General features: G+C 42.3%; 1 protein-coding gene across 1 annotated transcript in view; it reads right to left on the bottom strand.

The window, feature by feature from the left end:
- Window positions 1-27,822, bottom strand: part of LOC141117474 (coiled-coil domain-containing protein 170-like) — a 103,818-nt gene extending 75,996 nt beyond the window's left edge. Inside the window, exons 1-4 of the mRNA XM_073610362.1 lie at window positions 27,608-27,822; window positions 23,344-23,405; window positions 14,335-14,374; window positions 1,670-1,783 (exon numbers count right to left, since the gene is read on the bottom strand). Coding sequence (XP_073466463.1) covers window positions 1,670-1,783; window positions 14,335-14,374; window positions 23,344-23,405; window positions 27,608-27,727 — 336 coding nt within the window. The 5' untranslated portion in view covers window positions 27,728-27,822. The remainder of the gene's footprint in view (window positions 1-1,669; window positions 1,784-14,334; window positions 14,375-23,343; window positions 23,406-27,607) is intronic.

Genomic DNA, 27,822 nt, shown 5'->3' with positions numbered 1-27,822 from the left:
TCTCCCAGTCAGATGCCGACCGCCGCTGGCACCGGGGGGGGGGTCCGATCGGACCCCCCGCCCGCGGGAGGCAGATCACGTATATATACGTGATTCTGCCTGCCCGTGCCACTCTGCCGACGTATATCTACGTTAGGCGGTCGGCAAGTGGTTAAAAAAAAAAAGAAAAAAATTTTGAAAAAAAAACCGCTAAAAAACACTAAAAAACGCTAACGCTCAAAAACGCTCAAAAACGCTAATGCAAAAATGTTGAAAGCTGAAAAAGTTTAAAAAAATCACTGCAAAGATACTGGCGTTTTCATAACGTTATTTTAACATCCCGTGTGCATGAGGCCTAAAGGTTTTAGGACCCTTTCACACGGGCACCTCTGTGAAGCGGAATCCTCTTGTTCAGCGGGGGGATCTCTCCGCTGATCCCCACTGAGCAGACGAATGACAGGTCCGTGTCCACTCCACTATGCAGAGCAGACACGGACACAGTCCAGCTCTCCTCTATAAGGGCAATCGGATGGAAATAGACTGCCTGTTTGTTTCCATCCGATCCCCTGGACGGATGGGGAATAGGACCACCATCTGTCTGTTTTTGGAGAACACAATCGGATCTGATGGCGGCGGGTGTCAGCTGACGTTCGTCGCTCCATAGAAGAGAGTGGAGGGTCTGATCAGGTCCGCCCAGTGTTGCCAACCTAACAGATTGAAATTTACTGACATGACACCCAAAATTTACTGGCACAGAGTTTTTACTGTCATTTCTAAAAGTTACAAACTGACAGTTTTAAGTGCAAATTTCAATATTTAAGCTTCAAACAAGTACAAGCAATGTGATTAAAGGTAGATATTAAGGCAAAAACCTATATTTTTTTATTTATTTTTGATATAGTAAGTAGCTCAGTGACAGTCTCTCTCCACGGCAGGCAGTCTCTTCGGTCTACTCCAGGCCAAACACCTCTAACAGTCCTGTTCCCGTTCTGCAGACGCGAGGCTCCGGCCGCTCGTTCGGCTCCCTTGACATCACACAACATGGTCAGGCACAACCTCCACCAGACCCGCCTGACCACACTGCAGATGGCATTCTGGATCAGAGCTGCGCATAAGCAGTTCCAAGCATCACAGCCATATTTTCTTTTACTGGCAACCTTATCCTGTCACTGGCATTTACTGGCAGTAGAAAAGTGCCTGTTTTTTACTGGCTGCCAGTAAAAATACTGACGGTTGGCAACACTGGCTCTGCCTGAAAGACAAACAGGTAGACCTGATCGGACAGCCCGTGTGAAAGGGGCCTTACATAAATAAAAAAGCTGATCATTCAGGCATCCCTGTCAGTGTTCAATGGTTTGTCTCCACCCTTTCTTACATCCCCAGGACAGCTTGTTCTGTTGAAAAACAACAGACTTACTAGATAGATCACCAGGGGAAAATAAAAGAAAGAAAGTTTTAATAAGCAAACGAATGCAGCCGCCGCACCTATGATAAGCCGCAATATGCTGTAATAAATGTTTGCTTTTTGGTTTAATACTGCTTTAAAGCATATAACGAGATATAGAAGCTGGCATATTACTGTATTAATTACATCTAACTCCACTAAAATCTCAAATATCTTTCTGGGATGCAACAAATCATTTAACATGTATTGCTTGCTCCCATTCAGTGATACCTATATGGACCTCACCTCAGCCAGCAAGCTTGTATTCCTCACCAGCAATGCAGCATGTTCATTCTGTGCAGCTTCAGCCATAATCTTGTAATTCACAAACTGGTCTTTAATCCCGGAATTATAAGAAGTCTGAAAGAAAAAATGGTTCTCAACTATTTAGTACATAGAAGCTTGCTCGAATAACTATTTAAGAGAAAACAGCAATCAGGAATGTCTACTGCTGGTCTAGTAAGGAACTATAACTATAAAATCTCATTATACAGTATACTATTCTATGACACCCCTGATGAGTGGCTGTAATGCCATGAAACGCGTTGAGTGCTATTTAATTCAAAGACACATCTGGTTTATTATGTGTATATTGCATATATTCTTTATGTATTCATTTCACTATTTATGTTTATCGTGTCAACTCAATCATTGTATCCTATGCTATGAGCAGTGTAATTCCAGTGTAAGTCATGTGACTACCAAATTATTTGATACTATGTTTTTTCAAGCGTTTGAACGAATTTTAGATTGTGACAAATAAATAATTCCATCTATATATATACATATATGTACTTATTTTCATTGTATATGATATGGTAGGCCTCATTTAAAGTCCCAAGCCCCTTTTCTGTCCTGCAACTCACAACAGGGATGGAGGTCCACCATTTGGCTGTGCCAGGTCACAGCTCCCTTCATCTCCTACTCCAGTTGACTCTCATTGGCTATAGTCTTTGTATGAAGAAAAAAAGATCTGAAGTCATAAGCCTACAAGGCATGCTGAGACTCAAGGCACAAAGCCAATTTCCCCGCTGTGCAACTATTAGAGAATGAAACTGAGAGTTTAATTGGCGTCGATGGAGTAGGTGTAAATAAGGTGGCTTTTTAGAGATGCAATGGTCTTTAACCCCTTCACGCTGAGGGTAAAACAAATCTTAATGCCTAAGCACAATTTTGACATGTGTTAGTAAAACCGTACATATCATCACAACTACTTTGTGCATCCAGGTGGATTGATTATACCTGTTTTTTTTTTTTTTTGCAGGACAAATTGGGCTTTCGTTTGGTAGTAAATGGTTATGGTTACCTCCGGATTTTTTTTTTTTTTTTTTAATTATTATCAAAAGAAAACCTTTATCTCTATATTTTTCTTCATTTTTTATTCTTTATTTATTTAATTTTTACATACACTTTTTTCCCCTCACTGCAAGGAAAGAGAAAAATACATTGTATCTTTCCTCTCCATTCACAGAGAGAGAAAAACACAGGGGCGGGCTTCACAATGACTGAGCACTGTGGTAGCCAATCAGAGGCTTCCACAGCGTTTGGGTTAACCAGAATTGGGAGATCCGTGTCCCGAATGTTAGTATGGGGCCCGGGGCTCTCAGTGAGACCCCGGTCTCTGTGCTGGGAGCGCACTGTGTGGCACTCCCCCAGCACATAGGGAGATGATCATATATGCGGCCTCATGGGAGAAAAAAGCAACGTACAGTAGGGCTGCATATGTGTCTTCTTTTTAGGGTCACAGGAGTACACTTACCTTTGTTCTCCTGTGACCCAGAGCCAGCTGATAGCAAGCCATTGCCTGCTATCAGCTGACGGGGCACAGCCACGCCAGACTTGGGAAGGATCACGACAATATTGTCAGGATTCATCCGCCTTGTTTGATTGACAGCTGGCTCCACCTTTCAGCACGCAGCTAGGAGCCAAAGCCAGCTCTGCCTGCCCCCTCCTGAGCCTTACACTCCAGTGAATGCCGGAGGAGCAGAATGAAGAGTGGTTATGTGATCATTCAGTTCTTGGTCTTAGAGCTGGCAGGGGACAGCTGCAGTGTCACACCAATGCTGCTTTAAAAGCCTCCTGAGGATAACTGATGCTCCTGTTCCTTTGCCAAAAAGGGCTTCTAATTACCTGCATTATTAGACATTTTTAACTACAATAGGAGTGCTTGCATTCCCAGAAACATCTTGTGCCTCTCCTGGTAGAGAGGTTTCATAATAGACAAAGAGAATGATATTAAACTGTATGGGTATATTGCATGGGGGATAATATAGTAGAATAAATAAAGCACGGTTGTGTGGTGTGCTGCTGTAGCATTCATTGTGGCATACTGTGCACTGAGATGCACTGTAGTGCCTGGCATAAAAGTTTCCAGTCCATTCATTTGTCTGCTGAAGTGAACAGGCTGCCTTTTCATACAGTAATACATTAACGCTTCACAAAGGACTAGCAAGTATAAATGGGAGTAACACGTTTTCCTAATGTATACATAACGGGATTAAACAGTGATTGCTTTATAATAGTTTAGAGTTCACTTTAACCACTTACGCTCCGGAAGGTTTTACCCCCTTTATGACCAGGCCATTTTTTGCTATTTGCCACTGTGCTACTTTAACTGGCAATTGTGCACATGCAACACTGTATCCAAATTTAAGTTATATAATTTTTTTTACACAAACAAAAAACCTTTTCTGAAGTCGGAGCGACTGCAGTAGTGTGCATTAAGACGGATCCATTCACTTTTGATTTTTTCATGTAGCTCGACTTGAGGCAACTAGGGGCGACTTGAAGTCGGATCCAAAGTTGCCCCTGTGTGAATGGAGTCTTATGGTGGTGTTTGATCACCGCTGAGTTTTTATTATATAATTTTTATTTTTATTATTTAAATGAGAAAACACTGAAAAATTAGAAAAAAAAACAATATTTTCTACTGTCTGTTATAAAATATATCCAATAAAGTCACATTTCTTCATAAATTTAGGCCAAAATGTACTCTACTACATGTCTTTGGTAAAAAGAAATCCCAAAAAGAGTGTGTTAATTGGCTTATGTGAAGGTTATGGTGTCTACAAGTTATGGTATATATATCTCTCATTTCTTGAGGACCTAAAACATCAGGACAGTACAATTACCACCCAAATGACCCATTTTTTGGAAAGTAGAGTCTGAGGCATTTAGTAGGAGGCTTGAGGAGTTTTTTTTGTAATTTTTTGTCACAATTTTTTGGAAAATGAAGACATTAAATACATTTTGTTTTCACAATTTTTCCTTATATACTGTCACCAGTGCAGTACAGCGCCATCATATGACTGCTGTGGCGGTGATCAACATTTTTCTTTAATTTTTTTTTTTTTACATCCTGTCATCATTTTTCTTTCACTGTTATTGCTTATACAGTGATGATCGCTGTATAAGCAATTGCTTTAGCTGGCTTCCCCATTCATGAACAGCTTGCTTTTGATTGTGATCTGTGTACCATGTGATTGCTGTGGCCAATCATAGATCACAACAGTAAGCAAGCTATTCATGAATGGAAAGCCAATTATGACAGGCTGTTTACATTGTTATCATTTGATCGCTATGACCATTCATAGCGATCACATGACACCCGATTACTGGCTATTGGGAACAGTGGTACGTTGTGTCTGCAGCGCGCTCCTAAATTGCAGCAGGCACAATGACGCACATGTACGTGATTGTGCCTGCACGTGCCACCCCGTTGCAGTAAATCTACTATGGCGGGTCAGCAAGTGGTCAAAGACTAAAGCTGAGTGCACACTATTAGAATTTTGTTCTACATTTTCCGTTGTATAAATGTTGTAAGAACGTTTGGTCATTTTTCTAATCATTGGTATATGTGGTTTTTATTCAGTAAAGTGCATTCATTAAAAAATCGAATGTTAAAGTGGTTCTAAACTCAAAATATTTATTACCTTAATTAATTCAGTGCACTAAGGTAAAAAACGCTCCACTATCTATCCTAAACCCGCTCCCTCCCCCATCCCTAAACACTAACCTGACTCTTCTAACCGATCCTGCACTGTCTCTGCTGCAGCACCGCTCTCTTCACTTACTGGTGTCACAAAAAACACTGAGAAAAAAGGGAGTCATAGGCTGCTGCTGCGGCTGTTAGTCAAATTCCTGTGAAGAGGGAGCAGGGGCATGGCTTACTGGCACTGTGTGAGTCTATGGCGCTCACAGTCCGGATTGGGAATGCACGCACATGGGTGCCCCCTTAGCACCCAACTTGCTAAGGGGGCACTCAGATGAAGGAGTGAACAGCACCGGCAGGGGAGAGGAGGTAAGGGACCTCTCTGTGCAATATTATTGCAGGTAAGTATAACATAAAATTATAACATTTTTATATTGAAGACAGGAAAATGTAACCTTTAATATCCTTTTAAAAGCAAATTAAATCTTGCACTACTTTCAAATGACATTTGAATGTACTGATAATTTAATACGAATTTTTAGAAGAATTTGCATATGAATTTCTAGTTTGAAATTCTACTAGCATATAACCAGCTTAATTCTTCCTGTCTCCCAGTTAATTAAATAAACCCAAAACCAAAAAAATGTAAAATAGTGCAGCTTACCAATCCCTAGCTGTATTTGTTTTTTTGGGCTGTTTTTTGTTTATTTTCACCTGGTGATCTTGCCGGTAAGTGCCGGTTCACACTACAGCAACTAGCCCAAACTATTTAAAGTGAAAGTAATCCTAGAATTTTCTTTTAAGAACAAATCTGATGATGTGCATAGCTTATTATTGTGCATTGCTCTGCTATGATCATTTGCGCACTCTATGGCCTCCTCCATGCGGCTAACAGTTGGATTGATTTAGCATGTGAGAAGACCATATTACAAAGTAAAAAAAAAGTACAGAACGGACTTCAGAATGGCATGGAGCATATTTTTCACCTCAATAAATAGAAAAATACATTCTCCTTGGGTACACTAAATAATTCCCAAAAGAGGCCTACACAGAATTCCACTGAAAAATACATAACTCATCATAGCAGCTTTGGTAGATCTCTAACACTTAATAGTCATACACCACTCAGCCATCTGTACCCAGGCCAGTGAGCACTCAGCTGGCTCAGACAACAACCATGAAATATCTCTTTGGTGATTTTTCTCTTGCCGCAATGGAGCACATTAAATGAAAATTTATGGTCATGTTAAATTTAATTTGCACTTTTTATAAAAAATAAGTGGGCAGAATATGTTTTTTTTATTCTCTAATAATCTACCAGACTTAACTACTGGACATAGTGGCTGCGCTGCAACCCTGAACTGTGAAAGCTCTATATTTCATTTGTATTAATATTTTTAGATATCTTTTATATTTATTACAAGGGCTCCCTCTAGTGGTTCAATATTGACAGGACCAATTGACTTTAACCAGAACTTCAGTCATTTTTTTCAACTTTCCATCTACTAAATTTTCTGCCCTTGTTGTTTTAACTTTGGATAGTAAAGTATTATTTTTCTGCCAGTAAATACCTTATACAGCCCACTTCCTGTTTCTTGTCTGGTAAAAAGCCCAGGCTTATGACATCATGCACAGCTCTCTCTCTCATTCTCCTGAGAGTTTGCCAGGAAGGGAGGGAAGGGGTGAGTCATAAGGGGCCAATGAGAGCTGCAGAGCTGGAGGTGTGCCTGTGTTTCTGTGTAAATCCAGGAAGTGAACAGGCAGCAGCTTCAGCTGCCCACAGTTAAAATGTCTGCAGCCAGACTCAGTGGAGGGAGATTTCTGCAGCCCAGATAGCAAGTAATTGTGCGGCAAGTTTGAAAATGACTTGCTAAGCTATTGCTAGACTTGCCAAGTTTGTTGCACAATTGCAACAAGTCCGCATTGCATGAGTCCAGATCAACTTTCTTTGCCAACTTTCTGCAGTTCTGCTGCAAATTCTGGTTCAGTTATTTTGTGCAATAGTCATCCCACCACAGGGGTCACTGTGGCTAAATGTTCATGCTGTAGACTTGCAGAGCTCTTGCTGTAGACTCACTACTGCAACTTTGCTTTAGCTAGAGACTTGCCACGCAAATTTACTACAAATTGGAAAAGTGTCAACTAGAACTTGTGCTTCAAGTGCTCTGCAAGTGTACAACTAGCCAGTGAAAATGTACAGCAAGTTAACAGACTTACAATTCAACACTGCCACCAATTTGTGCCAAGTTATCCTTGCTATCTGGAAACATATTTGGCAAGTACAGAATGACAGTATATATAAAATAATATGCAAAGTCGTTGGAGGGAAGCTTTGGAATGGCAAAGATATTTTTATTACAAATTATGTGAGCAGACTGCAGGTCCTCTTTAAAGTGGAACTAAACCCTCTCAATTAATATTAATCTATTTTTGTTCATTATGCTACTATTATACTTCCTTTTCTTAATTTCTTTAGTTGCTTCCTGGAGTCTGGCCTAGGCCAAAATAATGTTATGACACTACCTGCCTGGAGTTTGCATGTTCTCCCTGTGTCTGCGTGGGTTTCCTCCGGGTACTCCGGTTTCCTCCCACACTCCAAAGACATGTTGGTAAGTTAATTGGATCCTGTCTAAATTGGCCCTAGTATATGAATGTGAGTTAGGGACCTTAGATTGTAAGCTCCTTGAGGGCAGAGACTGATGTGAATAAACTGTATATGTAAAGCTCTGCAAAAAATTGTCAGTACTACATACCTCCCAACATTTTGAGATGGGAATGAGGGACACCTACTAGCAAAATTATGTAGGCATAGGACACGCCCCCTGCCACACCCTCTTAAAGGAAAATTAACCAAAAAAAAAGGTTAATTAAATCCACAAGGACTTTTTTTACCACTACTATTCTTTTATAGTGGCTTTTAAAATGTACAAATGCAGCAATTTAGAAATTGGATGGTTTAGCACTCGGAAACACGTTTTTAAAGATAAAAAGTGCATTTTATACACAACTATATGAAACCCCAAAATGAGGGACAAATGAGGAGGAAAGAGGGACATTGCTCTAAATCGGGGACAGTCCCTCGAAATCAGGGACAGTTGGGAGATATGGAACTATATTAGTACCAACAATAAATAAATAAATACATCCCTGGAGTTTTTTTTCTCTATTTACCCTTGTAGATCTTTGTTATGAATCGAATGTTTTAAGAACGTTTGTTTGATTTTCTAATCATTAGAGGGTCAAATCGGTGTTTGTTTTCAACCACATTGTGGATAAAATTCGAAGGGTCGATGGAAAATGTTTCTCAGACAAATGAACTTGTAGCAGTGTAAATGATTTTCATATAAATGTACTTACAAATACGCTGGCCATAGATGGATAGAATTTTGAATGGAAATGCTTAGGAAAATTTGTATAAAAATTCTCAGAACATTCGAATGTCATTTTAAAGATTTTGTTTTTTTTACATATGATTTTGAAATTAACGAATTTTACCGAACATAAAAAAAAAAAAAAATCCATCCTGCTCTTTCAAATTTTCTCGCCACTGCAGTCGAAAACAAACTTTTGACCCACTAATGGTTAAAAAAACACACATTCTCATTTTATTTTTTTTTTATTTTTTTCTGCTGATTGTTTTTATGTTATTCATACACTATTTAGATCTTATGTTACCTACGGCTCAGCTACCTGACTAAATAATAGGAGGTTACTTATAGGCTGCATGTCATTGGCTGGCATTTTTCTGTAACCGGTACTGTATGCTGAGATGGACCAAAGAATGGTCGTACTGTTTTGTACTTTCGTGTCGTTTTTGATAACTTTAATAAAAATCATAAAAAAAAAAAAAAATACATTCCTAAAAAATTATTTTCCTGGGAATTTTCGTTTGAAATTATACCCATCTATGGCCAGGTTTAGGCTCTCCCAATCTCCCTGAATTCTTTGACAGGGAAAAAGCCACAAAAACAGAAGAAAAGAGGTTTAACCTTAAACTACGTAGAGGGTTCTTTACTGTAAGAGCAGCAAGGATGAGGAATTCCCTTCCACAGGCGGTGGTCTCAGCAGGGAGCATTGATAGTTTCAAAAAACTATTAGATAAGCACCTGAATGACCGCAACATACAGGGTTATACAATGTAATACTGACATATAATCACACACATAGGTTGGACTTGATGGACTTTTTTCAACCTCACCTACTATATAACTATGTAACAGGAATATAAATGTAAACTTTAAATCCAAGGTACTTAATTTAAAAGGTACATTTAATGGGGAGGTAAAGTTTGATCAGTAACTTTTACCTATAGGTAAGCATATAATAAGGCTTACCTATAGGTAGTGTAAATATCTTCTAAACAGGCACCGTTTAGGAGATATTTACATTACATGCAGCCAGTGACATCACTGGTGCATGCGTTCTGAAGGAACGACCACCCATGCGGTTCCTTCAGAGCCCTGTGCAGTAATCGGCGGCTCCCGCGCACATGCACGGGAGTGACATCATCGCAGCTCCGGCTAGTCACAGAGCCCGAGTCCGCAAACCCAAAAGCAAGACGGTTGAAGATAGGAGCCCCTGCAGCGCTGACATCGTGGCAGTAGAAGAGCATTATTTCAAGGGAAGTTTCACATAAAGTGCTAGTATGTAATGCATACTAGCACATTATGACTAGGGATGGGCCAAACACCCCCCTGTTAGGGTTCGCATTCCAGAACATGCAAAAAATTTGTGCGAACACCGTTAAAGTCTATGGGACACGAACATGAAAAATCAAAAGTGCTAATTTTGAAGGTTAATATGCAAGTTATTGTCCTAAAAAGGGTTGGGGGACCTGGGTCCTACCCCAGGGGACATGTATTAATGCAAAAAAAAGTTTTAAAAACGGACGTTTTTTCGGGAGCAGTGATTTTAATAATGCTTAAAGTGAAACAACAGAAGTGAAATATTCCTTTAGATTTCTTACCTGGGGGGGTGTCTATAGTATGCCTGTAAAGTAGCGCGTGTTTCCCGTGTTTAGAACAGTCCAAGAGCAAAATGACATTTCTAAAGTAAAAGCTTGTCGTACGTGTTGTGCGTCACCGCGTTCTTGATGTTCGCAATTTCCGTCCAACTTTGTGTGTATGCAAGACAAGTTTGAGCCAACCATCCGTCGGGAAAAAAACATGGATTTTGTTGTCAGAATGTGCGATCATGTGAACGAGGCATAAAGGTGGGTATAGATGGATCAAAATTTGGCCGGTTCAACAGGGACTGGCCAAATTTCGATCCAAGTGTTGCCACTGCCGCTCAACAGAAGTCGATCTCTTGATCGACTTCTGTTGAACGGACCTGTTGGGAAAAAAATGCTCGATCAGTGGAGGCAGCACTGATCAGTGTATTCTGACAGCAGAGGAGTCCCCCCGCTGTCAGAGTACAACAGTGCAGTGGGGAGGTTTCCCCTATCCACTTTGATTGTGTGGATGGGGGGATTCAGGGCCGGCCCTACCATGGGTATCCAGTGGGCCCATGGTCCAAAGCGGCATTTAAAGAGGGGCGTCAGCCGGCTGTCTCCCGAGATCTGCCTGTGGGACTGCTGTGAAATGTTGCATCCAATGAGTGTGCAGTCCGTGCTGCCTGTGAGACAGTTTCACACGGAGCCGATATTGACGCTTGCCAGAGCCGCTCAGGGTGTGACCAGGGCCGGTTATACCACTAGGCAAACTTGGCAGCCGGCTAGGGCGCCCGGCCGCTGGTTTCCCTACTCTCCATCTTCTGCCGGTCTCTGCGCTATGTAGGTTTTCGGTGAGGTGGTGACTGTATGCAGGGTATGCCTCTGTCTGCAGCATGTAACTAACTCAGGCGGCAGCTGCCCTGTCCATAAGTAAGTAGTGTCAGAGGTGCAGTGCAGCACTGGAGGACTATGTCCTGATGGAACAGAAGCACACATCCCCTGAGCGCCCCAGCCTCTATGATCAGTGAACTGTCTGTCTCTCCCTATCTGAGTCTCTGCCCATACGTGATTCCTATACCGAGTCATGTGACCCCCTGACCCCACCCCCGCCATGTCACTGCCATTCGTAGAGGCCGCTCTCCCTCCCGGCCTGTCCTGTACAGCGGCAGCGTGTGCTATAGCCTAAAGGGATCAGAGTAGTGGGCACACCGGGGCTGGTGACAGCTGGAGCCGGGAGGCACCAAGGCAGGGTTTGTTCCTGGCACTGGCAGGGTCGTTGGATGCATGTAGGGCCACGGTGAGTGAAGAACACTAACATTGTATTAGGAATCAGGAAGGTCAGTGTAATGATCAAGTAGGTCAGTGTAGGGGTCAGGTAGGTAGGTCAGTGTAGTAGTCAGGTAGGTTAGTGTAGGTGTCAGGTAGGTCAGTGGTAGGTCAGTGTAGGGGTAAGGTAGGTCAGTGTAATGGTCAGATAAGTCACATGGGTTACATGGGCAGGGCAAAGAGGGTGGAGTCAGGGGTTTTGCCGGGGGGGGCAAAAAGAGGTTTCGCCTAGGATGTCAAAAATCCTTGCACCAGCCCTGTGCGTGACACTGTCATGTAACTGAATGCAGAGAGAGACCAGCTGTCAAAATTGAGCGTTGATGTCAGGGTGGGCGGAACCCAGCAGCTATCAAACACCAGCCAATGGGATGGGGTCTGGGCGGGCCGCTACGTGTTTGTGGCCCCGCCCCCCTTTTTAAGCAGCGCAATCATTGGTTGGTGTTTGATAGCTGTTGGGTCCCACCCACCCCCGACATCACCGCTGAATTTTGACAGCTGGTCTCTCTCTGCATGCAGTTACATTACATTACAGTATCACACACAATTTCACTAAGCGTCAGTATCGGCTTAGTGTGAAACTCCCTCTCCTCTGTCAGTGCCAATCAGTGCCACCTGTCAGCGCCAATCAGTGCCATCTGCCAGTGCCAATCAGTGCCATCTGCCAGTGCCAATCAATGCCACCTGCCAGTGCCTGTCAGTGCCAATCAGTGCCACCTGCCAGTGCCAATCAGTGCCACCTGTCAGTGCCACCTGTCAGTGCCAATCAGTGCCACCTGCCAGTGCCAATCAATGCCAATCAGTGCCACCTGCCAGTGCCAATCAGTGCCACCTGCCAGTGCCAATCAGTGCCACCTGCGAGTGCCACCTGTCAGTGTCAATCAGTGCCACCTGTCAGTGCCAATCAGTGTTTCCAATTAGAGCCACTTTTCAGTGCCAATCAGTACCACCTGTCAGTGCCAATCAGTGTTTCCAATCAGTGCCAATCAGTGCCACCTGTCAGTGCCAATCAGTGCCGCCTAATATCAGTGCCAACCAATGTCACCTATCAGTGCCAATCAGTGTTTCCAATCAGTGCCACCTACCAGTGCCAGTGCCAATCATGGCCGCCAATCAGTGCCAGTGCTTCCAATCAGTGCCCATCAGTGCCACCAATCAGGGCCGCCTATCAGTGCCCATTAGTGCTGCCAATCAATGCCCATGAGTGCTGCCTATCAGTGACCATCAGTACTGCCAATTAGTGCCCATCAGTGCTGCCAATCAGTGCCACTAAATGCTGCCAATCAGTGCTGCCTATCAGTGCCAATCAGTGTTGCCTATCAGTGCCATTAGTGCTGCCAATCACTGCCACCTATCAGTGCCAATCAGGGCCCATCAGTGCCAATCCACGCTACTAATCAGTGCCAATCAGTGCTTTCTATTAGTGCCAATCAGTGCCGCCTATCAGCACCAACCATTGCTGCCTGTCAGTGCTGCCAATCAGTGCACTGAGTGCATGGATGGGGAGATGAACTCAGCAGCCAGGCACATTGTCCATGGGGGGGCTGGCCTGGTGGGGCAAAACTGAAATCTGTTGATGTTTATTAATTCCACATGACAATCTTTAGTATAATAGGTAATCACCACACTACTATTTACAATAAACTACTAATAGCGGTGGAATCCTCGAATGTATGGAAATCTCAATAGGCTTCAATATTATGACAATACAGGTCTCTGATACGCAACTTCACATATAATACACATCAAACTGAAAATAAGACATACTGTATAAAATAAAACTTAGCAGGGATGGTAGAAACCCCTCCTATAGATATTGGCTATAAAAAAATGTCTTCATCAGTTTAGGCCAATATGTATTCTGCTACATATTTCTGGAACTGGTGTCTCCATTAGAAGATTTCCTCTACCTCCCGTTCTGGGGACAACTCTAAAATGTTGGACTTTCCCTCGCTTTCTTTCTAGATGAAAAATGATCCCCAGGACAAATAAGAAGGTGAATTGCCCCTGTGGAGACACAGACAGGGAAAAAACTTGTCAGGGAGCCTAACCCTTCACCACATGAATACTAAAAAGTAAAAGTTTTGCCTAGACTTATGCCCCGTACACACGATCGGAAATTCGGCCAGCAAAAGACCGATGAGACCTTTTGGTCGGAAAATGTGACCGTGTGTATGCTCCATCGGATCTTTGCTGGCCGAATTCCAGCCAGCAAAAGATTGAGAGCAAAAAAAGTTCCGATCGGAAATTCCGATTGTAGCAATTTCGACGCGCAAAATTCCTATGCATGCTTGGAAACAATTCGACGCATGCTCGGGAGCATTGAACTTCATTTTCTCGGCTCGTCGTAGTGTTGTACGTCACCTCGTTCTTGACGGTCGAAAGTTCGGCGAACTTTTGTGTGACCGTGTGGTATGCAAGTCAAGCTTGAGCGGAATACCATCCAAGATTTTTCCGACGGAAAATCCGCTCATGTGTACGGGGCATTACACTTCAGCCATTTCAAAAATGACAGGACGGCGGCCCAGAGATCCCTTACAGACATAATAGGCCAGGGCATTATTTTAAATGTCCTGCAACTACTGAGAAAGGGAATGTCGGGGTTTCATTGATTGTCGCTTCATGATCAAAATGTAATAGATCTGCAAGTATTATCCACATGGTGTAGGTTCACCCTGCATGAACTATCTAATATATGTTTATCAAATGCAAACCACAACTTACTCTAGTTTCTCCCCGGCCATCAGGAAGGTCATAGTAATGTCTGCAAAACACAATGAGTTACAAAATGAACATTCTGTTTACAGAACAACAATTGTTAGCTAGAAGGCAGTTCTACAGGAACATGTCACCTTATAGTACCTGGGCTTTCACTGTACAACATCAGAAATAGTGTTTCCTACTATTATTTAGATATACCTAAAGCCAATTTTTTTTTTTTGCAGGTTGCATTCCATTAGGGAGATTTCTCTTAGGCTGGCCATACATTATACAATTTTCTTATTCAATTTCCTTTTAATTTACCTTCAAGGTAGTGCAAAGGTCTGCCTGATTGCACACAAATTGAAAGTATTTAGGATTGACCTCATATTATATGGTTTTGGTAAATCTAAAGGAAAATTGTACAAGAGAATTGTATAATGTATGGCCAGCATAGTTGCTAGACTTTCCAGGCATCTCAAGTTTGTTGCACAATTGCAGCTAGTCCGCATTGCATGACTCCAGATCAACTTTATTTGCAAACATTCTGCAAGTCTGCTGCATAGTCAGGGGGCACTGTGACTTGCAGAGCTCTTTCTGTAGACTCACCACTGCAACTTTGCTCTTACTAGAGACTTCCCACGCAAATTTGCTACAACTTGGAAAAGTGTCAACTAGATCTTGTGCTTCAATTGCTCTGCAAATGTACAACTTGCCAGGGAAATAGTGCAGCAAGTTAACAAGACTTACAATTCAACACTGCCACAAATTTGTGGCAAGTTATCCTTGCTCTCTGGGAACTTCAATTTGACCCCACTTAGTCCCTGTTCACACCGGATCGATTTTCTGCTTGAAGCTTGTAACTCTAATGCCCTGTACACACGGTCGGACATTGATCGGACATTCCGACAACAAAATTCATGGATTTTTTCAGACGGATGTTGGCTCAAACTTGTCTTGCATACACACGGTCACACAAAGTTGTCGGAAAATCTGATCGTTCTGAACGCGGTGAGGTTAAAACACGAATGTCGTGACTATAAACAGGGCAGTAGCCAATACCTTTCGTCTCTTAATTTATTCTGAGCATGCGTAGCACTTTGTGCGTCGGATTTGTGTACACACGATCGGAATTTAACCGATCGGATTTTGTTGTCGGAAAATTTTATAGCCTGCTCTCAAACTTTGTGTGTTGGAAATTCCGATGGAAAAAGTCAGATGGAGCCCACACACGATTGAAATTTCCGACAACACAATCCGATCGCACTTTTTCCATCGGAAAATCCAACCGTGTGTACAGGGCATAAGGCTCGATTCACATTTATGCAAGTTGCTTTTGAGCGTTTCTGCAGTGCTTTTTGCGGTGCTTGCCGCGTTTTTGAACATGCATTTTTGCCACGTTTTGCATTTTTTTAAATTTTTTTATACAGTGTTTTTTTATACTGTATACAGTGTAAAAAAAGAAAGAAAAAAAAAAAGCAAAACGCGGCAAAAACGCGGTAAAAACGCAGTACCTGCCTTTTTGGATGCGGGTCCATTGAATACTATTACATGCAAAACGCTGCATTTTGCATTAAAAAAAGGCCCCGACCCATTCCAAAAACACAGAGGCACAAAAATGCATTGATGTGAACATGTTCCATAGGAACCCATGTTAAAAAATTCCCATGCATTTCTGCAAAATGCATCAAAAAACGCATTAGAGTGAATAGAGACTAAAACAAGTCCAAATTCCATTCATTTCCATGGCCCCTGTTCAAATCTGAGCTTTCTGTTGCCTAAAGCAAAATGCCTAATGCCCCATACACACGAGCAGAAATTCTGCCAGCAAAAGTCGGATGTGAGCTTTTGGTCAGAAGTTCCGACCGTGTGTATGCGCCATCGGACTTTTGCTGGCAGAATTCCAACCAGCAAAAGATAGAGAGTAGGTTCTCTATTTTTCAGTCGGAAAAATTCCTATCCGAAAATGCGTCAAAAAATCACGCATGCTCGGAAACAATTCGACGCATGCTCGGAAGCATTGAACTTCATTTTCTCGGCTCGTTGTATTGTGTTGTACGTCACCGCGTTCTTGGCGGTCGAAAGTTCAGAGAACTTTTGTGTGATCGTGTGTATGCAAAGCAAGCTTGAGCGGAATTACGTCGGAAAGACCATCCAAGTTTTTTCTGACGGAATTTCTGATCGTGTGTACGCGGCATAAGGCTCAAAATAGTACACAAGCTTCTTTTTGGCAGATTACAAACGTTTTTGGCCCCATAGACTTCAGTAGGAATGCCTGACTTGAGCGTTATTATGAGCCTTTTGACGCTTGTTTTCTGCTCAGACAGCAGCTCTCCACCCCTAAGTTCCTCTCCTTCTCCTCCCTCGGGTGCTTTCTATTGGCTAAACAAAAATACCTACAAAAGCTTGTAAAAAAAGCTGCAAAAAACTTTAAAAATTGCCCAGAAAACGCCAGTAAATCGATATGTTCAGGTGTGGATGAAAATCGAATTACATTTTTAAAGCAAAATTTTTAGAAAAAAATTCTACTATTGTATGGATAGCTTTATCCAATTAACCCTTTAGGCCCCTTTAATACTGCCCTGCTGTGGTTTGGCCGCAGCACAATGTACCTGCGGTTTTTGTGAGGGTTACCTGTGCTTCCCCATAGACTTTCTATCAGATCGTGAATTTTGGTGCGTTTTCTGAAAGCGTCACCGTCTGACCTAAATCATAAAGGTGTGTGTAGATTCGTATCTTGCAGTAAGCAGCTGGCCTGACAACCTTTGTTCACTATTGCTGTCCCTAGAAAAGCCCCCGTGTCTGATAACATGACAACCTCTGACCAAAACAAATGTGTCTGCCAGAAATAAGTCACAGAGCCGGTTAGACGGGTGATCTCTTCCCTTTCAGGGTCATTAGGCTGCATAATGGTGTTCTTTCATTCTCAGTTATCACAGAGGATTCGGATTATTTTTGTATTTAAACACAACATACAGGAATGGATTTACTTAAAAGATTAACGTGCAAAGTCATTAATCCATAGGAACCAGATTTCATTGTTCTTTGATTTTATATTAGTAAGCTCATATATACGTTATTGCACATCATCATTACTCCAGGTACTGCCCTATTAAAAAAGCAAGAAGGACCTACTACTTTAACCACTTGACCTCCAGAAGATTTACCCCCCCCCCTTCCGACCAGGCCATTTTTTGCTTTTTGGCACTGCGTTACTTTAACTGACAATTGCGCGGTCATGCAACTCTGTACCCAAATTAAGTTGATATCATTTTTTTCCCCACAAATAGAGCTTTCTTTTGGTGGTATTTGATCACCATTGTTTTTTTTTGCGCTATAGATGAAAAAAAAAAATGTTTTACTTTCTGTTATAAAACCTATCCAATAAAATAAATCAAATTTCTTTACAAATTTAGGCCAATATGCATTCTGCTACATATTTTTGGTAAAAAATATCCCAATAAGCGTATGTTGATTGGTTTGTGCAAATGTTATACTGTCTACAAACTATGGTATACAGTATATACTGGAATTTTGGAATTTACTGGTTTGGCAAGAACGATTCTTCATGAATCCATGCTGAATACTGCTAATGACACCGTTCTCATTACTAAAATCTTGTATATAGTCCCTTATCATCCCCTCCAAGAGCTTGCATATTATTGATGTTAGGCTAACTGGTCTGTAATTCCCAGGGATGTATTTTGGGCCCTTTTCAAATATTGGTGCTACATTGGCTTTTCTCCAATCAGCTGGTACCATTCCAGTCAGTAGACTATCTGTAAAAATTAGGAACAATGGTCTGGCAATTACTTGACTGAGTTCCTTAAGTACCCTCAGATGCAAGCCATCTGGTCCCCGGGATTTATTAATGTTTAGCTTCCCAAGTCTAATTTTAATTCTGTCCTCTGTTAACCATGGAGGTGCTTCCTGTGTTGTGTCATGAGGATAAACACTGCAGTTTTGGTTACTGAAGCCCCCCGATTCCTCCATGAAGACTGAGGAGAAGAATAAATTCAATGCCTTCGCCATCTTCCCATCCTTTGTAACCAGATGTCCTTCCTCATTCTTTATGGGGCCAATATGGTCCGTTCTCCCTTTCTTACTGTTTACATACTAAGAATTTCTTGGGATTTTTTTGCTCTCCTCCGCTATGTGTCTTTCATGTTCTATCTTAGCCGCCCTAATTGCACCCTTACATTTCTTTTTGCATTCTTTATAAAGTCTGAATGCTGATGATGATCTCTCAACCTTGTATTTTTTGAAGGCCTTCTCATTTGCTTTTATATGCATTTTTACATTGGAGTTAAGCCATCCAGGACTTTTGTTAAATATATTTTAAATATATTACCCAATAGGATGCATTGGCTAATGCCCTTATTTAATATGCTCTTAAAGCAAACCCATCTCTCCTCCATGTTCTTTTTTCCTAAGATTTTATCCCAATTCATACCTTCTAGCAAGGTTCGTAGTTTAGGATTTTAAATTGGCTCTTTTGAAATTCAATGTCTTTGTATTCCCCTTATGTTTCCTATTTGTGTGATTTATACTGAATCCAATTGACCGGTGATCGCTGTTCCCTAAATTCCCCTGTATTTCCACATCCATTATCAGGTCTGTATAGTTGGTAATCAGTAGATCCGGTAACGCTTTATTTCTAGTTGGTGCGTCTACCATCTGAATCATGAAATTGTCCTCCAAAACATTTAGGATCTGGCAAGCCTATTGGCGCGTACACACGACTGGACTTTCCGTCAGAATAGACTCCGATGTTTTTTCCGCTGAAATGGACTTGCCTCTACACGATCACACCAAAGTCCGATCGTTTAGAAAGTGATGACATACAACGGGACTAGAAAAAGGAAGTTCAATAGCCAGTAGCCAATAGCTGCCCTTGCGTCGTTTTTGGACCGTCGGAATAGCATACAGACGAGCGGTTTTCACGATAGGAACTGATTCTGTCGGAAAGATTTGACACATATTCTATTTCTAGGTCCCTCAGAATTTTAGAAAAAAAAAGTCCAATGCAGCCCACACACGATCGGAATGTCTGACGGAATGATTCCGTCGGCCCTTTTCTGCCGGAAAGTCTGGTCGTGTGTGTACGCGGCATTAGACGAATGTGTGGCTCCCTCCGCCCAGTCTATGTCTGGATAATTAAAATCCCCCATTATGATAACACTTCCCATCCTTGCTGCTAATCCAACTTGTGATAGGAGATCTGTCTCCCCCTCCTCCCTCAGGTTAGGGGGCCTATAGCATACTCCCAGTATTATTTTCCCCTTAGCTTCATCCCTTTGGAGCTCTACCCATAAGGATTCCACCTCCTCCCTAGCTCCCTTAGTGATGTCATCTCTCACATTCACTTGTACATTATTCTTGATATATAGGCATACCCCTCCCCCTTTTTCACCCTTTCTAGCCCTGCAATAAAGGGTATACCCTTAAATGGTTGCAAGCCAATCATGAGAGCTGTTGAACCAGGCCTCTAAAATTCCCACAAAATCCAAATCATCCTCGTACAACAGTATCTCTAGTTCACCCATCTTGTCCACCAGGCTCCTGGCATTGGTGAACATGCCATGTAGTTTAGAAGGGGCGCATACTATTCTCTTATTGGGTGTTCCGAGATTGCAACTAGGACTTGTTACTATACTTACCTTGGGTTTATGTGCTTTAGTCAACCTATCACTAATGCCCCCAATACTACCCTCTGGAATATGTTCCGCGCTGACTATCTCTAGCTCTGGACCCCCCCCCCCGTCGCCTAGTTTAAAAATCCCTCTAACTTTTTGGCCATCTTCATTCCCAGCAGATCTGCACCCTCCTCATTTAGGTGCAGTCTGTCCCTTCTATATTATTGGTTATCAACTGAGATGTCGGCCCAGTCCTCCAGGAACCCAAACCCCTCCTTACTACACCAGCTTCTCAGCCACTTGTTTACTTCTCTAATCTCCCTCTGCCTTTCTGGTGTAGCTCGATGTACCAGTAGTATTCCTGAGAATACTACCTTGGAGGTCCTTTTCCTCAGTTTAGCTCCCAAGTCCCTAAAATCAACTTTAGGACACTCTATCAGCCTCTGACTTTGTCATTGGTGCCAACTTGCAACCAGTCCCTCCTAGTAATCTGTCTAGATCCGTGATGCGCCTAACTCGAGCGCTCGGTAGACAGCGTACAGTTTGGCGCTTCAGGTCTTTGTTACAGATTGCCCTCTCTGTCCTTCTAAGAAATGAGTCCCTACCACCAGAATCTATCTTTCCTTTTCCTTCGCCCCCCCCCCCCCCCACTCTCACTGGAGGAGTTCTTCTCCTGGCAGCTAGGAGAGTCCCTCAGTCCCTGACTGGTTTCACCAATGTCACTCAATAGAGCGTACTTATTGGGATGCTCCAGCCCTGGATCGGCCTCCCTGGCACTTCCCCCCCTCCTTCCTGACTGTCACCCATCTACTCTTTCCTAGTGCCTGCCCCTCTTTGTCTCCACCCGCCTCTGTGCTGGCCCCTGCCGTGTACGTTCCTGGCTCTCCTTTAGTATGGAGGGACTTCTCAGTGCTGACAGTTGCTTCCCCAGATTCAGAACCTGGGCTTCCAGGGAAACAATGTGCTTACATTTTGCACAGCAGTATTCGCCCTCGATCGGATGATCAAGGAACGCATACATGCCGCAAGATGTACACCGAGTCGCATCTCCACACCCACCGGGCATTGTACCTACTAATTTAATGAGGATTGGGGATTATACCCTGTCCAAATGAACTAACAACTGGCTTCCTGACACTAATACTCAACAAGGCAATACACAGGTACTCAACAAGACAATACACAGATACTCGCAGACCAAAGTGCATTCGGGTTGTGGAAGAAAGTCCTTATCCTCATCAACATGGGGACAGGGTGCGTTGGGGGGGCTGTTGTTAAGTTGTTCTGTTATGCTTATGTATTAGCTTCATTTGTTTCTAAATGAATGGCCCAGAACAAGTGTAGAGATCAGGAGTTCTGACTTTTATTTTCTGCATGCCTGTAGCAAGTTTGTGGGAAGTTTAGAGGCCTAACACAGCCAGGTAACCAGCATTTTCACGAGGAGGCCAGGAATGGTTACATGTTTCACTTGACATTATGAAATCATTTAAATAAATACCATAGGCTTAGTTTTCATTTAGCAAACTTTGGAAAATCTCTTACTAACACATTCATTTTTTTTTTTTGCGCTTGAACCCAGTATATTGTGATACAATTTGCTAGCTGCAAACATAAAAGATAAAATAAAACAGAAGTGTAGCGCCACTAAATACATTTACAACAAGGTGACTACAAAGTCCACTCCCCATCCACATGCAATGGCTCCAAGATGAAACCCAAGCGTGGCCCAATTAGTGCGATCCCCCACCTCCCAGAACAGCACACGCACAGCCTCCAACCAGACGGAACCGACCCCCAGCACAGGCAGCCAAAACACGCAAAGGGCCCCATGCACGGCCCACAAAGGATCCAATCCGAACAGCACTTCCAAGACGATGGTCTTCAGTAATTATCATGGAAGTGCTGTCCTTCCTTCCAGGGAGCTGGGTGGAAGAATGACTTCCTGGGAAAGTTTCTTTCTCAGTTTAGGAAAGCAAAGGACACACCTGGAGAGTAGATGCTATGGAACAAAGAACTTTACACCTTGCTGGGCTCTGTGTGGACCACCTGAGAAGTACAATATACCCTTTGGGAAAGTACTATTACACAACTTCTGACGCCAATCCCATCTGGCAAGAGGCTGCGCGCACCCCCCCAGGAGGTGGCGGATCCCTCCCTGGGCCACACCCCGACTCCACCCCAGAACCACCGCATGTGGACAAGGAACGGACCCCACACCCACCCCGGTGCAAATTTAGCAGCGCCACACTTCCGTTTTTTTTTTTTATGTCATAATGTAGAGTATAAGATTTCCTATCATTTGAGCCCAGTCTTGCCATAAAGAGTTAATCCAGCTCTGAGCAATCCTCTTTTATTGTTCAGTGAGATAAATCTTGACAAACTGACAAAAACTTTGTCAAATCCTCCCCCTTGCTGTGAGTGACAGGTGATTTACATCTCATGTACTAGCCTAATACATGCATTATTTTTTAATTCCCTCCCCCACTCCTTTCTTCAGCAGCTCTGCAAGGATTGGCTGTTCCACACCTCAGCATGATTTGACATGCTGAAGTCATGTGGTTACTTTCCTGTCTTTTCACTGGATGTTAGAGATCATAGCAGAAGTTCAGTGTAAGAAACACACAGGAGAAAATGAATATTGACAAGGGGAGTGTAGAGGTGGGCGGGGAGTCTACTGACATCACGACTCCACCCACCGAGCTCCAGACAACAGACCACGCCCACAGAATCTGCAGTTTTTCGGCTCTCATAACAGACAGAGGGGAGACATTTGACAGGTAAAGATCCATGCAGGAGGCATGTATATCCTTATAGATAACCCCTATGGCAGTAGTTTAGAAAGGATGACATTGGGTTTACATCCAACTATTTTTTTTTTTTTTTTGTAAAATCTTTATTTGTGAAAGGCAAGGCAGTACATCACAACACACGTTGTCTTAGGCATTTTCAGCAAACAGTACGCCAATCAGTTTTTCCAAATGGTGTAAAAACAGATAGAACATATAAAACATACAAAACAAGCTGTAACATTGTGGCCCGATGTCCAAATAGGAGTAAGGAAGGTTCAGTAATCAGGTAGTGAGCCGGAGGTGGGGTCTCTCTCTGCTTAAAAAACAACATAGCAGAAAAACAAAAAGGGGGAGAGTTACTCCTGACCTCTCAATCACAAGTAAATGCGAGTGTCCTCTGAAGAGGAGTGATAATTTGGAGTCAGGCCAGCCAATCATCCGGACGGTAATTAAAGTACAGGGTGAAAAAAAAAGGGGGGGGGGGGTGCCCGCCTCCCGCTGGGATCAGGCTGCCCCTTGGTAGCGGAGTCCCGTTTCCATCAGACTAGCCAGTTCTCCCAAGTCCCACTCACTACCTGGTGCCAACACATTCATTTGTTGAACGTTACCTTGGGATCTTCGGGGATCCATCTAGATTCTTAGTGTAGTCATCATCGTCTTTATCATAAACCTACAGAAATTAAACAATAGGAATTATTTAAGCTGAAAAACACATGTAAATTATTGTTTAAAAGTGTAAGTAATACTCAATAACAAAAAATCTAACATATTGCAGCCTTCTGGTCCTTAGATGTGGTGGCTGCCTTTGTTTTCTTTTTTTCTTTTTTTTTCTTTTTTTCTTTCCACTTGGTGATTCTGCAAATAACATACTTCCTGTCATTTTGTATCTACTTTCAAATCTCCACTGTATCTATGGAGGGAGCCATTGTTGTCACACAGACTGGAATTCAAACATGTCTGCTTTTCTTCATCTCTGTTATATGGTGGATTGATGGGACTAGTAGTTACACAATAAAGATAAACTTGTTTGTGCTTTCTTATCTGTTCACAGGAAGTAACAAGGAGATTGCATTTCTGTCCAGATTAACAGCTATTTTCTGTATATGCTGAAAATGTTCTTGGCCTGGAAAAAAAGAAAACGAATGCAGCCACCAAATCTAAGGACTGTAAGCTGCACTATATTACATTTTGTTCTTTGGTTTAGATATCGCTTAAAACAATAGTAAACAAAAGAAAAAAAATGTAATATGTTGCAGCTTACCAATCTTTGGATGTGGTGGCTGCATTAGTTTTCTGTTTGTAGGTTTTTTTCCCTCTGTTTTTCCCTAGTGATCTGTCCAGTAAACACACCTCCTGTGTTAGAGTGCCTCCACTCTGGAGGAAGGAGAAACAGAGACACCTTTGGACAGCAGCATTGTCAGTCTGGGGGGAGCGAAGTGTTGGAAGTACTAGCAGATTTAGAAACACTAACTAATTGAAGCCAAACTTCAGCTCACACTTTATAATCAGTTACAACAAACAGTTTTGGTTCTTTTTGGTATAAAGGTTTTCTATAAATAAATAAAAGCTGATCATTGTAGGCACCCCGCAGTTGTAAATGGTTTGTCTGAAACCTCTAACTACTACATCTTCTATTGAAAATGAACGGACTTACTGTCTGGATCACCAGAAATAAAGCATAACAAAGAAAACGAATGCAGCCATCACATCTAAGAATTGGTAATCTGCAATATAACAAATGTTAGACATGTGCACTGCCAAAAAATGTGTTAGTTTTCCTTTCATTTGTTTTTTTCAGAAATTCGAAAATTCCTCAATTCGAAAATTCGTAATTCAGAAATTCGTAAATTTGGAATTCGAAAATTCGGAAATCCGAAAATAAGAAAGGAAAATCCAAAATTTTGAAAGTACGGAAATCCAAAAATTCAAAATAATAACTAACTAATAATAACTAATTATTAAATTATAGGTATTGGAATTTCCTTTCAAATTTGGCTGTTAGTGAACGTAACGAATACAAATTTATCTGAAGTTCTACATCTAAACAAATAGAACAGAACGAAATAATAATAAGTAATAATATGTTTTTATTATTATTGTTAATTAAATAATTTGTTGCGTTCCATTCGTTTAGATACAGTATTCGTTATTACGGATAGTTCACAACTTAAACATAAATTCGTATTTGTTACGTTCACTAACAGCCAAATTTGAAATGAAATTCCAACATAAGTTATTATTAGTTATTATTTCAGATTTTTGAATTTTCACATTTGCGTTCTTATTATCGGATTTTCGTTCTTTTTAATTTTCAGATTTTCATTCTTATTGTCGGATTTTCGAATTTTCGAATTTTCGAATTTTTGAATTTTCGAATTTCTGAATTTTTAAAATTTAGAATTTCCAAATTTCCGAAATTTTGAATTTCCGAATTTCCGAAATTTTGAATTTCCGAATTTCCAAAATTTCGAGTTTTCAAATTTCCGAATATTTAGAAAATTTGGAAATTCGAAAATTTGGAAATTCTGATATTTCCGAATTAACAAATTTGTCTAAATTCATTAAAAAACGAATTGGGAACTAAAGGAATTGCACATATCTAATAAATGTTTGCTTTTGGATTTAATACTGATTTAACATGAATGGGGTCTGCTAAGCAGAGATGATAGGCTTTAGGCTGCATTCACACTTGAGCGTTTTCAGCTTATAAAGTGCTCATAAAACGCCAGAAAAAATGCCTGAAAAACGCCCCAACAAGCAAAATTCCATTCATTTCAATGGCACCTGATCACATTTGAGCGTTTTGTCACCTGAAGCAAAACGCCTGAAAAATGCCCTAAGCTCAAAAAAGAACATCAGCTTCTTTGGGGCAGATTACAGGCGTTTTTTTGGTGACCTGAACAAAAAATTGCGGCAAAATCGCGGTAAAAACGCGGTAAAAACCGCGGTAAAACACAGCAAAAATGCGTGACTTTGAAACGCTCAGGTGTGAATGCAGCTTTAAAGAGTACCTGCTACACTGACAAAGTGATAGGTACACTTTAAGGCTGCTTTCACACTGGGGCGGGTGGGCGAGCGTTGGCGGTAAAAGCCCTTTAGTTTTACCGGCGATTTACCGTTGTTTTAGTGCCGCTATTCGGCCGCTAGCTTTTAACCCCTGCTAGCGGCCGAATAAAGGGTTAAATGTGCCCGTGTAGGGCCGCTGCTGAGGCGCCCGCAAAGCGCTTCTTCGGCAGCGGAAGAAGGAGGGCTTTGCAGGCGCCTCGGCAGCGGTGCCCATTCATTTCAATGGGCAGGAGCGGTGGAGGAGCGATGTATACACCGCTCCTCCATCGCCCCAAAGATGCTGCTTGCGTACCCAGAGCACACTACCACACATGCATGGCGTGAACAGGACACATAGAAAACAACTGCATCTATGCAGATCAACTGACACGGTGTGGAACAAGCCCTCATGGCAGCCAAACATACTTTGATGACCAATCTATTTCATTTCCAATCGATATCTTGCTGTATGAATAATCAAACAATAGTTGACAATCCCTTCAATCGATATGGATGTGGATTTTGACTGATCGTTAAAGTGAAGAGACATTCATGCTATCAGCATGAATCACTTCTGACAAGTTTTCCTGACACAAAGCGGTAAAGGGGGGGGAGCTCCGGCACATGTGATTGACAGCCTCAGCTCTATTCCTGTGAGCTATGTGAAGGGGTGTTTCCCTTCCATGCAATAAGCTCTCAGAGCTGTGCAGAGTTTAACTTCAGATCCCCGCCTCCTGCTTTTTGAAAGCTCAGACAAGCTGTATAAATTCTGCACTCTGAATGGATGTACAGGACAGATTGCTGCAGACAAACAAGTACAACTTATGTAGGAGGATTTGTTTTTATCTCTGTGTATTATCCAAGGCTAGTCACTCCATTGGATATATGTGAGGGTTTACAACCACTTTAAGATATGATCATAAGTTATTGATTGTATCTCTGTTTCCACCATGTAATCTCACAATCTGATCGCGCGCAAAACGATCGTACTCATGAATAAGGTATCCCAGTGCTGCTGATTGATGCAAGCGACTGATCTTTTTTTTTTCATCACAGGCAATTGACTCAAATTTTGGCTATTCAGTTTGTTTGTGGATTCAGTCCTTTTGATCATATCACACACTGGACACATAAGAAAAATCAAAGCATGTACAGCAGGGGTCTCCAAACTTTTTAAACAAAGGGCCAGTTTACTTTGCATCAGACATTAGGGGGGCCGGACTGCAGTCAGTGGAAGTGGAAAATGCCCTGGCATCAGTGGGAGTAAACAAGGTCCGATCTTTGGTATTAGGGGAATTATTAGTGCCCCATCGTTGGTGTCAGTGGGAGGAAAAGTGCCCCATCATTGGTATTAGTGGAAGGAATATTGCCCTGCCATTGCTGTCAGAGGGAGGAATAGTGCCCCATCATTGGTGTTAGTGGGAGGAATAGTGCCCCATCATTGGTGTCAGTGGGAGGAATAGTGCCCTATCATTGGTATTAGTGGGAGGAATAGTGCCCTATCGATGGTGACAGTGGGAGGAATAGTGCCCCATCATTGGTGTCAGTGGGAGGAATAGTGTCCCATCATTGGTGTCAGTGGGAGGAATAGTGCCCTATCCATGGTGACAGTGGGAGGAATAGTGCCCCATCATTGGTGTCAGTGAGAGGAATAGTGCCCCATCATTGGTGTCAGTGGGAGGAATAGTGCCCCATCATTGGTGTCAGTGGGAGGAATATTGCCCTGTCATTGATGTCAGTGGGAGGAATAGTGCCCTATTGATGGTGTCAGTGGGAGGAATAGTGCCCCATCATTGGTGTCAGTGTATCCCATTCACACAGACATACCTCATGAAATTTCTTGCGTGAATCTCCATGCTTAGGACGTGTTCTGCTGGGGGATGCATTGCTGTCGAAAAGCCTGTCAACCCTGTCGTCATAGCTGTATGGATTGGAGACGTCAGACATATTGGCAGGGGAGCTGGGACTTCTGTGCTCTGATACTCACAGGTACAACAGGCTTGTAGCTGAGGGATGAATACACAGGTTACTATTAGCAGAGC

Source organism: Aquarana catesbeiana, linkage group LG13 (genome assembly GCF_042186555.1).
Source record: "Aquarana catesbeiana isolate 2022-GZ linkage group LG13, ASM4218655v1, whole genome shotgun sequence".
NCBI classification, from domain to species: domain Eukaryota; kingdom Metazoa; phylum Chordata; class Amphibia; order Anura; family Ranidae; genus Aquarana; species Aquarana catesbeiana.
This window is presented reverse-complemented; position numbering and strand designations above follow the sequence as displayed.